At 34.4% G+C, this 15,026-nt stretch overlaps 1 protein-coding gene across 1 annotated transcript in view; it reads right to left on the reverse strand.

The window, feature by feature from the left end:
• The window catches only part of CADPS (calcium dependent secretion activator), a 542,165-nt gene that overhangs the window by 441,065 nt on the left and 86,074 nt on the right, over window positions 1–15,026 (reverse strand). Inside the window, 1 exon segment of the mRNA XM_051980071.1 lies at window positions 4,951–5,064. Within this exon segment, the coding sequence (XP_051836031.1) occupies window positions 4,951–5,064 (114 nt within the window).

A 15,026-nucleotide genomic window follows, 5' to 3' on the forward strand; every position in this document is an offset into this window, starting at 1 on the left:
GATACTTCATTTATTCCTATACTCTCTCCTGTTTTTTTAATAGAAATGGGTGCTGGGTTGTCAAAAGTTTTTTCTCCATTTATTGAGATACTCGTATGATTTCTTATGGTTTTGTTACTGATGTAGTTAATTTATGCTGATAATTTTCTTAATAATTGAACCAGCCTTGCATTCCTGATATAAACCTCACCTGCTCATAGTATATTATTTTGGTGATGAATTGCTGTAACCTCTTTGACAACAATTTATTTTAAAATTTTGCACCAATACTCATTAGGAAAATTGGTTTATAATTTTCTTTCTATGTTTTGATTTTTTCTGGTGTAAGTATCATTGTCATTTTGTGTCATAAAAGGAATTCGGTATAACATTTTATTTGCCTATATTTTTTGAAATAGAATGTATAATATAGGAATTAATTGTTCTTTAAATGTTTGATAGAATTCATTTGTAAATCCATCTGTTCCTGGAGATTTCTTCTTAGGGAGTTTATTGATGGTTTGTTCAATTTTATGTTCCAAAATGAGGTTATTTAAATGTTTTATTTCCTTTTTCTATTAATCCATGCAATTCTTATTTTTAAAAATATTCATCCATTTTATATGGATTGTCGGATTTATTGGTATAGAGTGGGGCAAAAAAAAAGCGATCCTAATTATTGCTTAAATTTCCTTTTCATTGGTAGTGAATTTACCCTTTTCATTTTTGATATTGGTAATTGGGTTTTCTTCTTTCTTTTCTTTAAATTAAATTGATTAAAGTTTTGCCTATTTTTTTTCATAAACTAGCTCTTCATTTTATTTATTAGGTCAATAGTGTTCTTGCTTTCAATTTTATTAATCTATTCTTTGATCTTTAGAATTTGATTTGGTATTTAATTGGGGATTTATACTTAGTTCTTTTTCTAATTTTTTTAACTTGCATGCCTGATTCACTGATCTGCTCTTTTATTCATTTCACTTTCACTCTTTTATTCATGTAAGAATTTAGAGATGTAAAAATACCTAGATTCCTAGATATTCATTTGGCTGCATTGCATAATTTTGGAGATGTTTTCTTATTGTCATTCTCTTTGATGAAATTATTATTTCTATAATTTTTGTTTGACCCACTGATTCTTTAGGTTTAGATTATGTAGTTTTCAATTAATTTTAAATCTATATTTCCACGGTCCTTTATTACAATTTTTTTTTTACTTTATCATGATCTGAAAATGATGCATTTAATATTTCTGTCTTTCAGCATTTTATTGTGAAAATTTTATAACCTAATGCATGGTCACTTTTTTCTGTAGGTGCCATGTACTGAGAAAAGGTATATTTCTTTTTATTTCCATTCAGTTTTCTCTAAAGGTCTATGACTAATTATTTCTAAAATTCTACTTACCTCTTTATTTTTTCTTTTTTCTTTTGTGGTTTAGATTGATCTAGTTCTGAGAAGGGGACTAGTATAACTAGGATAATTTTGCCATCTATTTCTTCCTACAACTCATTTAACTTCTCCACTAATAATTTGGCTGCTTTGCCACTTGGTGCATTGATTTTTAGTACTGATATTACTTCATTTCTATGGTACCTTTTTAAGCAAGATGTAGTTTTCTCCCTTGTTTCTTTTAATGTAATTTATTTTTGCTTTTGCTACCCCTGATTTTTTTTTTAACTTCAATTGAAGCATTATATATTCTGCTCCAGCCTTTGACCTGTACTCTGTGTCTTTGTGTTTCACATGTGTTAATTGGAGAATTCTGGTTTTAAATTGACTCTGCTATCTATTCACATTTGTTTTATGGGAGAGTTTATCCCATTCACATTCATAATTTTGATTACAAAATGTTTATTTTTCTCTATCTTATTCCCCCCCTTTTTATATTTTTTTTTCCTTTTTTGACTCTATCCCTTACCAGTGTTTTGCTTCTAACCACTAAATCCCCCAAATTTTCCTCTCTTCTATCAACTCCCTCTCTTTTCTTTTCCTTTTCTGTTCTTACCCAACTGAGTCTATATGCTATTCTCTTTTTGAACCAAATCTGGTAAATGTAAGTTTCAAACAATGCTCATTCTCTCTCTTGTTTTCATTCTATTATAATGGGTCTTTCATGTCTCTTTATGTGACATAATTTACCTCCACCTTTCCTTTTCTCCCATTATGATTCTTTTTTTAACTCCTTAATTATTTTTTCTCATTACATCAAAGTCAATTTATACTCACGTGATAGTTTAAGTAAAGTCCTTTTAACTTCCTTAATAGAGCTACAGTTTTCAAGAGCTACAATAGACTTGTAAACAGCTTAACCTCATTGAATAACATATATATAATATATATATATAATATATATATATACATATATATATATTATATATATATATATATATATATATATATACACTCCTTTTTTGTTTACCTTTTAATGTTTCTCCAGAAGCTTATAATTGAAGATCAAATTTAATTTTCTATTCAGCTCTGGTCTTTTCATCAGGAAAGTTTGAAAGTCCCCTATTTCATTGAATTCCCATCTTTTTCCATGAAAGATTATAACAAACTTTGCTGGGTAGTTGATTCTTGCTTGTAACCCTAGCTTTTCTGCCTTCTGGACTATCATTCCTGGCCCTCTGGTCCTTTAATGTAGAAACTACTAAATCCCATGCAATCCTGACAATGACTCCTTAATATCTGATTTGCTTCTTATTTGCTGCTTGCAGTATTTTCTCCTTGATCTGAGAGTTCTGGAATTTAGCTATAATATTCCTTGGAGTTTTCACTTTGGAATTTTTTGAATAGGTAATCAGTTGATTCTTCCAATGCCAATTTTACTCTGGTCCTAGAATATGAGATCATTTTTTCTTGATAATTTCTTGAAATATACTGTTCAGGCTCTTTTTTTTTTTGATCATGGCTTTCATGTATTCTAATAATTCTTAAATTTTCTCTCCTGGATCTATTTTTAAAATCAGCTAGTTTTTCAAAGAGATATTTTACATTGTCTTCTATATTTTCATTTCATTGATTTTGTTTTGATTCTTGATGTCTCATAGAGTCATTAGCTTTAATTTGCCCAATTCTAATTTTTAAGGAATTGTTTTCTTCAGTTTGATTTTGTACCTCCTTTTTCATTTGGCTGATTCTACTTTTTTAAAAGTTGTTTTCTTTGGTGGGTTTTTCCACTTGACCAATTCTATATTTTAAAGAGTTGCTTTTTTAGTCAATTTTTGCTTCATTTTCCAAAATGTTGATTATTCCTCCTCCCTTATAATTCTCTTATATAACTCTCCTTTCTTTTCCCTATTTTTCGTCTGCCTCTTTTGAGTTTTAAAATTCCTTCTGAGGTCTTCCAAGGGGACTTTTTGGGCTTGACACAAAATCATATTTTTAAGGCTTCATATATAGATATTTTGACAATATTTTCTTTTAAGTTAGTGTTTTGATTCTCCCTGTTGCCAGAATAGAGTTCTATAATCAGGACTTTTTATTTTTGTTCATTTTAAAAAGTTGAGCTATGTTCCTGGGACACAGAGGAATTAATTGTCCCAAGCTTTTTTATGTTGAGGGCTAGGGGCCTGGTCACTGGCTTTCTGCACTGGAGACTTGGATACTGGTGGCTGCTCACTGTACTAGGGTGTTCTAGCCTAATCATTTCTGTTGTGCTCTGGGTTCTGGGGCTGGCAGTTGTCTTGCTTTGCTACTGGCCTGTTGAGCCAGAACCATGGGGAATCAGTTGCTGATATGTACTGTGGTTAATAACCTCTGTGGGCTTGACTAGACACTGCCTACACTGGGTTGCGCTTTCCTTTCACCCAACTGAGAGAGATGTTTCCTGAATTTCCTCTGAGTTATCTTGAAGCTCAATATAACATTGTTTCTGAGAAAAACTGGGGAGAGATCAGGCAGTTTACTGACTTCTCTCCATCATTATTTAAAAAAATAAATTTTATTGAGATCTTCTTACTTTTTTATAATAAAATTATTTAGATATAGTCTGATATAATGAAGAGAGACTTAATCTGGAAGCATGCATTTGGATCTATTTCCTAAGCAAAAATGTATGGGCTAGTCTGGCACAGCACTGCCTAAACTGCATGGGTCCTCAAACTACAGCCCATGGGCCAGATGCGACAGCTGAGGACATTTATCCCAGTCACCCAGGGCTATAAAGTTTCTTTATTTAAAGGGCCAAAAAACAAAGTTTTTGTTTTTACTATAGTCTGGCCTTCCAACAGTCTGAGGGACAGTGAACTGGCCCCTATTTTAAAAGTTTGAGGACCCCTGGCCTAAAGGCTTCCCAGTAGATCTAAAAAGGGTTCTAAGGATAAGTAAGCACAGAACCAATACAATCCTTGGGTGATCAAGCTATAGATCAGAAAAGCCAAGTGATATGGAGCACTAGATTTACAAGTCCAGTAAGCTTAGATTAAAGTCTTGCCTCTGGAAATTACTAGCTGTTTGATGATAGAAATATGTTTGATTTCCCTCTCCAGAAGTAAGGGCAACTATTTTTTTTTTTTTACTCCACAAATACTTCAAAACAAATCTTGGTCCGGTAGATTATATACCTTGTCCTTATATATAGTAGGACTTCCTTAACTCCATGAACATGGGGATATGGACATAAAAAATAGAGCATTGGTGGAAAAGAAGAAAACAAGCATTTATTAAGCCCATATTATACACTAGGAACTGTGCTAAGTACTTCACAAATAGAGGAAAATAGACAAAAAGAACATTTTATTATCGTTGGTCCTTTGAAGGTGACAAACAGGAAGGTCAATCTTTCCCATAACATAATGCATCTGCCTGAAATTATCAATATTAATTTCCATTGTGTATGTTCACCATAGAAAGAAGGCTTCTGAAGAAAACAGAAGCATCTGCATTCACCCGCTTCCAACTCCCAACCATCTCAGTACTTACTCCTGGAATATCCCTCATTTTTATCGGTTAAATCTAAAGTCTTACCTCATAGTAACTCTGAACAGCATTCATGAAGGCTTCATCAGCCACAATCTGAGTCTCTCCATTGAGGAAGGCCTGGAAACGATCTTTGACTGTTTGTAGCTGCTGTTTGCTGATCTGGAAAACATTAAAAAAAAAAAAGAAAAAAAAACAGAGGAATTAATTAGAATTTCTCGAGAAGAATGAATAATGTTCAAGAATTGAGTTTTTCTCAAATCAATCAGGAAGGCTCTGATTGACTATCCGGTAGAGACAAAAGTTTATGGACATCCTAAAATATGCTTATACTGGTGGAGGTGAAACCAAAAGTTTTTTAAATATTTCCAATGATGGCGCTGTAAACTTAGGTGTGATTTGCACTTGACTGTAACCTTTTATTATCATATTCACCATTGAACACAGATATAGTTAGGTGGTGATATATCTATATCCATAAGATATATCAAAGTCCTAGGATACAGGAATTAAAGTTCTTCATTTTCATATCTTCATTGAATTTCAACAAGAATAAATCACAATACTTCAGGAACAAGGGTTTTTATAAGGAATCTATAACCCAAACCTCTCTAAAAACATGAATCATATCTTTAACAAGTAGTCATCCAGGCTTTGCTAGAAGACTTCCAATGATGGGGACCTCATTACCCTCTACAACAATCTGAATATTCATTTATGTTTATAAGTATATATGCTTATTTGTTGTAAATTACACATACACACATTTTTCCAATATAGAGATGACAGAGGACTTAGAACTATATTAATTACGTATCTTCCTTCTATTTATCCACCCATCCACCCATCCATCAATTTAAAGCAGCTTGCAGTACAGGGAATAGAGGGCTGGACCTGGATGTAGGATCTGAATTCAAATGCTATCTCAGATACTTATTATGTTATCAGAGGAAAGTCATTTAACCTGTTTGCCTCAGTCTATGGCCAGATTTGAACTCAGGTAGGTCCTCCTGATTTCAGGGCTGGTGCTCTATCCACTGCACCACTTAGTTGTCCCCCACAAGTAGCCTTTTGTAGGGCTCAAATGACAGAATATCTGAAAAGTCTCTAACATACTGTCTAGTATAGGATGGGCTATATATAAGTAGAAGTTCTCTTTCCTACCTCACATCAATTGCAGAAATTAGAGTCCCACATTTCCGGTAGCCCTGTGGAACATCTCCAATTGGATGTTACAAGGAACCTCAAACTCTTAAATTACAAAACTCAATTTACTATCTTCATACACACACACACACACACACACACACACACACACACACACACACACACACACAGTTCTTCCTTTCATACCACCTTATTCTTCCAGTCAGCTCAAAATCTTTAAATTGTCTTTAGGTTTCGACCTTCCTTCAAGTCTGTCCCCATCCCTTTGTGATCAGTTTTCACCAAGTCTTGTGATTCCACTTTTATAACTATCAATTCTATCTCCCATCCTCTTATGCAAATTATTAGGTAACAAAGGCAGGATTTTAGTTCCTGATATCAAATCCAGTGTTCCATTCACTATATGACACAATAAATAAACACCCCTTGAATTTATACCTTCATCACTTTTCATTCAGACTATTATACTCATCTTTTCTAGGATCTGCCTTTCCAATCCTACATGCTTTCAAAAATAAACTTTCTGAGACACAGATATAACCATGTCTTCCCCTCCTCAAAAGTCTTTAGTGGTTTCCTACTGCTCATAGGTAAAGATACAATGACCTTAATCTGACATCTAAAGCTTTTCACAATGGAACAACATCCTCCCTTTCAACCTTATTTCTCTTCCCTTGTTAAATGGCTTCTTTATTGCACCTAAACTGAATAACTAGGTATTCCCTGCTCATACCTTGCCCTCTCTTATTTCTATAAATTGAACTTGTAAATACTATCTCCATATCTGTAATATCTATTGAAATTCATTCCTTTCTTGAAGATGTAACACAGGGATCATGTCCTCCAGGAAGCTTCCTTTAATTTTCCCAGTTATGAGTATTCATTCCATCATATTTCTTCTAACACTTTGTCTCACTATAATTCTTTATCCTTATTGCAGGTATTTATATATAAACCACAACTCTATTAGGTTATAAATTCAATGGGGGCAGGACCCAGATTCATTTAATCTATGTGTTCTGGAGCCAAACACAAGTCTGTTGTACAGAGCAAGGGCAGAAGAGATATTTGAATCATTTGTTGTTGATTTTAAGGATTTGTGTGGTTCTATTCATTTCATTCCCCAAACTTGGAATATATGAATATTCATATATAATAGATGAATATTAGATTTTATAAGAACATATTTATAGAATGCTATAGAATTCAAAAAGTGTTCAAACACAATATCCACTGGAAATATATCACTCAAAAATGGAATACCACATATCACACAAGTACAATTAAAATTTATCTCCATTTTTCTTTGTTCACAATAAAATGCAGGGTGTTTTAGCCTTGGAGACAGAGGATTCAACTGTTGCCTTTAGGTTATACTAGTTTTGTCATCTTGGGCAAGTCAAGTAAGTTTTAACAGCTTCAAAGTTGTGAGTTCAGTGCAAAATTGAGACAGTAACTACAGCATTTGTCACTAGGTTTTTTGTAAAGTACTTTGCAAAACTTAAAATCTTTTGTTGCTTGATAATGATGTCTTTCCTTTTCCTTTCACTCAAAGTATCTAGTATTCTAAGCAGTTCTTATTTCCTCCCTTGATGAAGCAACAAACAAAGCCATTCACAAGAATGAGTCAGTTATCTTTCTAAGTAAATATCTGTCTTTTAAAAGAAAACTATGGAAAAAGGATGGGGATTAACACAAAGACTGAATCTCTAATGGTAGAATTTTAAATCTTAGAACAAATGTTGGGTGCTTGGGTTTTTAATCTGAACTTGAGTCAATATTTCACCAGATTATTTTAAGGCCTTTACAAGGTTATGCTTAAGGAGACAAGTTCCAACAAGAACAGTATGATAAATGGAGAAGGTCCATTCTTTAATTATGACCTTCGATACGAAGGTCGATTCATATTTTTCAAAGATGTTGACCACATATCATTGAAGAAAGAATGAATGATGCAATCCAATCCAATCAATATTTATTAAGCACTGAAATTCTGGCCTCAAGAGATGTTAATTGTGAATGACACACATGGATTTTGGCAAATGGGATCACCTCACACTGCCCAAACAGATCTTTCTGAGTGAGAAATATAATTGAAGACTGGTGTCATTTCCTTTCCAATTTGAAGAAAGTTCTTTTTCACCTTTTTTGGGGGGAGGATTTGCATTTGAATTCCCAGGTTGTCACACAATGACTATACATAGTAAGCACTTAATAAATGCTTGTTGACTTTACTGACTTTACCTGAGACAGACACAACAATTAATTTGTGCAATCCATAACATTCTGTCCCTAGATATTTCCTTTTAACCTATCAAATCTTATCTGTCAGAGAGGGTTTTGATATACTGATTATAATGGTGATTTGTTTTAGTTGGGGTTCACATGTGTTTTCTAGCAACCCTCAAACCTTCTATATGAGTGCCCATGCATGTCTTTACAAGAACAAACTCAGAATATTCTGGTCAGGAGGTTTATTTAAAGAAGAAATTAACCCCAAATTTCACAGTGTTCATTCCCATTATGAAAACCTGATTAAATTAAAAAGTGATTCAAGAGCCTTTAATTGCCCTCAAGAGATAAGTAAAAAGTATATAATCATATTTCTGTAAAGCCATCCAAAGCTATCCACATCTGTTTATTTGTTATATTAATCAAGAAACTGACATCTCTTTGCACTACCAAATCCATGTTTTCTCCTTCAGCAAGAAACTCTTATACTTGATAAATTAGGGTTTGTATCACCTTACCAAAATATTTTCTTCTAATTTTGTATCCTTTACATAACATTCTTCTCACTTTTAATATTTTGTATATATTTACATAACATATTCCAAGGAAGATATTTTATTTCCATGGCTTAAGGGAAGGGAAAAAACATTTTAAAGAATTTATGACTAATGTAAATAAGTAGGTAGTTCTAGCAGGAGCTGTCGGGCAAATAGGTATCAGTGTTGCTTGGTTTTATTCTTAGAACTCTCTTTAAAATTAAAAACAATATTTGGAAATTTGGGCAATTAAAAAATAATGATTCTCTTGTATGCATTTCCCTGTACCTTAAAGGCTTTCATTTACTAATTAATTTTCTTTTCCAAAAAAAAATTTTAAGTGCCTACTCTGTGTAGGATAGCTTTCTAGTTTGTTCCCTTCTTTCCTTTCCTTTCCTTTTTTCATCTTCTTCAACAGATTTCTTATTTGGAGTCAAAGAACCTGGGTGCAAATCTAGTTGTGCCATTTATTGTGTTTGACTGTGGGACAGTTATGTCATCCCTTTAGTCCTCACTTCTTTGCGTATAAATGAGAGGGTCGGACTGCATAATCTCTAAGATTGCTTTTGACTCTCAATTTATAATCCTATTATCTGATGATAGCACTTGTCTGAAATCAGATGAAAGCACTTGGATAAAAGGGACTTCAAAAGATTATTTTCTGTAGCTCCTGTAGTTTTTGTGCATCATCCCAAATAGTTGATGGGTATTGCAGAGGAATTCAGGTACAGATGATAAGATCATAGATCTAGAGCTGAAATGGACCTTATGATGTCATCAAGTTAAACCCTCCTTTTGCATGTGGACGGTTCCAAGTAAATTGCTCAGAGTCACACAAATATGTCCTTCATCTATGGCTTGGACGAGTCACTTCTGAATGATATAATTCTGTGAAGTTTTGTGATATTCAGAAATGAGGAATCCACCTAGTGCTCTGTGTGTCATTTGGATGTGGTAAGTACTTCCACCAAGTACTTTGAGCAAGTTTCCTTACATCAGAGGTTCTTCATCTAGCATCCATGAATCAATTTCAGGGAAACTATGAACTTGAATGGGAAAAATCGTTATTTCCTTAAACTCAAATTTAAAATGAGCATTTCCTTTATTTAAAAAAGTAATTTTAGGAAGGATCTATTAGATTTCATCAAACTCCTAAAGGAGTCCTTAGCACAAAAAAAGATTAAGAAGCATGGCCTTATATCCATGCTTCCTCTTCCTTTTTTTTAAACTTCCTTTTTTTCTCATTATAGTTATTCATCCCGCTTTCTCACCTTGAACTCATGAATAGATTACTTTTGTTCTCTTATTCTTCTCATTACCTCAGGTCTTTCAGTCTTTGAGGAAAAATTGAGAGTAGAAAGATGTAAATTTTAAAGTCAAGGTTCTAGTTTGGGATACATCATTGACTTCTAGTATGAATTTGAACATCTCTCTTGCCTTTACTTATCTCTTAGACAAAGGGGTTAGACTAGTTGATCTGTGAGGTAGCTTCCACCTCTAAAATTGGAGTTCAATGTTACATTGTGCATTGGAAAGTTTCATAATGAACTTATCACTGACAATTAATTCGAATTGTTTCCTATAAGTCAACTTTAGAAGATCCAACAGTGAAGAACCTCAAAGATTTTAGTCAGAAGGTTTTGTGAACATTCTTTTTGCAATTTAACCTTGTCATGCCAATTGAAAATATGTCTACAAAATAACCAATAGTTACATGGCAGGCTTGGGGGATGATTAATAGGAAGGTTCAAGGAGGACTATTAAAACTATAGTTTCCCAAAAGAATACCAATTTAGATGATCAGATATACAAAATCAGAATCAGGACAGGGTAATGGGGGCTTTGCCTCAGGGAAAAACATTGAAAAGGAGCTGGCAACCCTTGTACTCTTTCTACAGCAAAGAAAATTGCATTTAGCTCCTGATGTAATTAGTGAGAATAATTAGTGAAGATTGGACACTACCAGACACCATGCCCTTCTCTTTTACCACTCAAGGACAGGACTTGGGTTACTCTAGGGAGGGGAAAGTATTTCTTTAGATACAGGTATTGAGGAGAGGGGATAGGGACTGATACTTGATATCAAACTATTAGGGACAAAAACCAGGATGTTCTGAGGAAGTGAAAGTGATTCCCTAAAAGAGAAGTTTATATGAAAAGGGAAATTGCACAAACCAGTCTTTTCTGGAGAAGTGAATAAATTCTGTCTCAGTTTGCTTGTCTTCTGTCTTTGCATCTCTGTCTATCCTTGTCTCTTTATCTCTCTCGGTTTCCTCCGTCACTATCCCTGTCTTTTTGTCTTTTTCTGCCTCTGTCTCTCTCTTTATTCCTACCTCCCTTCTGTTTGCCTCTCACACACATGCACACATACACACATGTGCACATATAAACAGAACAAAATCCTGACTCATGAGCTGGCAGCCGAAAGCACCCAGTAGCTTGTTTTATTTATTGATTGATAGAAGAATTCTATTCTAAAGAATAGCAGAAAATTATTTTCTCTTTTTCAAACCATACTATTTTACAGTTATAAAGACATGATTCTGGGGAAATTTCCAACTTCTAGGGATTTGCAATCAGTTGATTGCTATCCTTAGAAGATGAAAAGAAGAGAAACTAAATGAACCTGTGATTGTGAGTTTCTCTTATGAATCTCTTTGCCTTTTCCCTCTCCCCTTATCATCAACCTGTGGTTCACAAAATCTTAATTTAACATCAGGGAAAACCTTTCTCGTTATTTTAATGTTCTTACTACTAAATAATCACATATTCAGCTGGGAATATTCGCACATCAAATATCAGGGTAGAATATGTTAATTCTCTGAGGGAGGGACTATTTTATTTGTGTGTTTTTATCCTCAACACTTAGCACAGTGCCTGGCACATAGTAGCTGCTTAAGAAAACCTTGCGCTCACGCTCTCTCTCTCTGTGTCTCTGTCTCTGTGTCTCTGTCTCTCTGTCTCTCTCTCTCTCTCTCTCTCTCTCTCTCTCTCTCTCTCTCTCTTTCTCTCTTTCTTCTGAATATTATTTATGTAAAGCCCAAAGAACAAAAGGTCTCTCTTGGTTTTGAATAAATAGTGCCCTCTGACTAAAGCACTCCCTTCTCCAGTGCCCTTCTTTGTCCTCATGTGTTGTATAATGTCCAAATGCTTACACCTGTTGTTTAAACCTAATTGTTGAGCTGGTTCCCAGACAGAAAACTCAATTTCAGATAAAGCCTACTGCTCTGACCTAGCTCAGCAAGGCTTCTATACTGATCAAGTCTGTGATGCTGGGAGTTCCCCATCCAGCTGGCCTGCTCTGCAGAGATATTATCAGGGACCATCCCCCTGCTGTTAGAAATGTAATTTCCCCTTTACTTATCTTTTCCATTGCTTTCCTAACATTCTTTTTGCTACTATATTGGTTCTTGTTGCTATGGTATCCCCCATGATGCTGAACTTAGACACCCCCTTCTCACCCATTTCCAGTTTACAGATGTGCCACACTTAGCAGGTGTTTGATAAATGTTTGTTGAATTTGAACCTGAATGGAATCTTTTAGAAATAGCCAGACTCCCGTAGGATGCAGAAACCCTTTAAATAGATGAAGTCTTTATTTCTTTAAGGGCACATGGCTAAGTAGCATAGTTTAAATATCATATAAATATCAAGACTAGAAATTATTTTGTGAAATAATTTTGAAAATAGGCTTCCTAGGGGATCTCTGAATGAACTATACCACTGGTTTTTAAAATACCTGTTAAATATCCAAAGATTTCCTTGTTGATATTTTATTGCAAATGTCAAAAAGAAAACCAGAGAGTATAGGGATTGCTTTTGGGTCCCCTATTATTTATCCTTCTCACAATCATAGCTAACATTTATAGTGTGCTTTCAAGTTTGTAAAGGCAATTTGAAATCTTATTCCTTAACCTTACTCCTTAACCTGTGAAACCTTATTCCTGAACCCAGTTTGCTTTTCTGTAAACCAAAGGAGTTGGACTAGAGGGACTCAGGTGGACCCTGCCAGCTCTAGATTTAGAATTAATTATATTAGTAATAGAAGTCAAGCTCATTAATCTATTTGATAAATTTCATTGGCTTTCTTCTTTTTGAAAATTGACCAAATTCAAAGTATATTAAAAACATACCTCAAGAATGATAAACCTTTTAAAGATCACAATTTCCTTTTTTTGCAGGGGTGTGTGTGTGGGTGTGCGCGCGCACATGTGTACATATAACTATCTCTGTGTGCTCTAGTTGGAGATGTTTGTGCACAAGGTCACACTCCAATAATTTGTTGGCAAGTTTTCCTGAATATTTTTTTAATTCTCCTCCTTTTTTTTCTATTATTGTTGTCCTTTATTCTTGAAAAGAACCAAGATGACATCATTGCAGGCAAGGTATAATGTGTTTGACTATCTGACCAAGACAAGCTTAGAAAACTCTATCATAGTTTGGACACAAGTAGTTCATAGGAATATTAGGGGTGGAGATGTCTAAATTTCCACATCTCATGTTTCTTTTGAGTTACTGCTTTGCTCATACAGCACTCTCTTGATGTGGCAAACAATGCCGGGCAGTCCTATGCCAATATCCCTCATGTCTGACACGATTTAAAAAAAAAAAAAACTATTTCTTTTGCTATAAGGGATAATTCTTTGTATAAATGAGAGGGAAAGTGTATATTGGGAAATGAAGGTTAAATAAAAACTAAAGATGTCAATAAGTATTTCAAAGGAAAAGAAAATCTATTATCTATTGCATTTTGGTGTCAGAGTCTTGCTTCTGAATTTAAGATCTCAAGCTAAAATTTATGTTAGGTATAGTGGTGTACATACTTTTGCTTTGTATTTTACAAGCCCAAGATATCATTACTGAAATGACTAATCATTTGGGGGAATGGGGCTGAGGGATATGATGTAAGAAAATGGAGGTAAACTGCTATTCCTGAAACACTGTTTTTTTTTTCCCTAGTGTGAAAAATAGATGAAAGTTCTTAATTTGAATCTTCTACCAAACTGAAGCCCCGCTTCCCAGAAAGATAATGGGGTGAATGTCATTCATTTTAAAGTTTTTAAACTTTTTCTTGAAAAAAAACATTTATTACTGTGACCCTCCCTTCCATCTTATTTTTATTCAGCAGGAATTAAGCATAACCTTTGAACCAGGCCTTCTATTAGGTGTGGGGGCATAGAACCAAAACCACCACCACCACCAATAACAACAACAACAAACATAGTTCTAAGTAGCAGAGGGTTTATATTTTAATGGGAAAGGAAAGAAATACGACATTTATATACCTAATGAATGAAGTCCACTGCTTTAAAAAATTCCTGCTGAGTTCAGTTCTCCTTGAGGAACATAACACTGCTAACAAGACCTAGTTGTCTCAATCTAAAACCCTGTTAGGATTATTTATGTACAGAGATAACTCACAGTAAAAGTAAATAACACTCTTTCCCTTCTTCGGCTTCTTCTGCTGGTCTTTTGAGCCAAATACTACCAAGATATGCCCTTTGCAAGGAGGATTTGCTTTCACTCCAGTTGGACTTAATTGCCAGTTTCCCATTGAGAAATTTCTCACCAGTCCTGGACAGTCTCCCTCTGGGATCTGAGCCTACTGTAAGAACCCTGGGCAGATCAAAGCTTAAAGCTTCTTTTCAGAGTTATGCTTTACATTTTAGGGGAAATAAAGGCAAACAGAGTGATGAAAAGCCTTGTAGTTTGTGCTTCATGACCATCGATGGAAGGTACTAGAAATGTTGAAACTATGGAGGAGAGAAGATGACAGCAAATGATTGTTTTCTCCAAGTTTGTAAAGGATTCTCTTTTGGAGAAGAGATTAGATTTGTTCTGTCTTGGCCCAGAGGATGAAATCAGGAACAATGGGTGTAATTTGTGGAAGAAGCAAGTTTAGTCTTAAAATAAGAGGGCCAGCCCCCTACCCCTCCCAATCATGAGAACTTATTAGAAGTAGAATGGCTTGCATCAGATAGTGATGGGTATCCTGTCCTCGGAAATCTCTAGGAAGAAGCTAGATGACCAATTGTTGGACCGTTTTAAAGGGGATTCTTCATTAAATGTGAATTGGGATAGATGGCCTATCAGGCTGTGACATTTTGTGAAACATAGAGGCAGCTTCTAAGTAAAGATCCTCTTTTAAAGAAAAATAAAGGTCCTGTGGTTGATATTGTATTATCGTTT

Source organism: Antechinus flavipes, chromosome 1 (genome assembly GCF_016432865.1).
Source record: "Antechinus flavipes isolate AdamAnt ecotype Samford, QLD, Australia chromosome 1, AdamAnt_v2, whole genome shotgun sequence".
Taxonomy (NCBI): domain Eukaryota; kingdom Metazoa; phylum Chordata; class Mammalia; order Dasyuromorphia; family Dasyuridae; genus Antechinus; species Antechinus flavipes.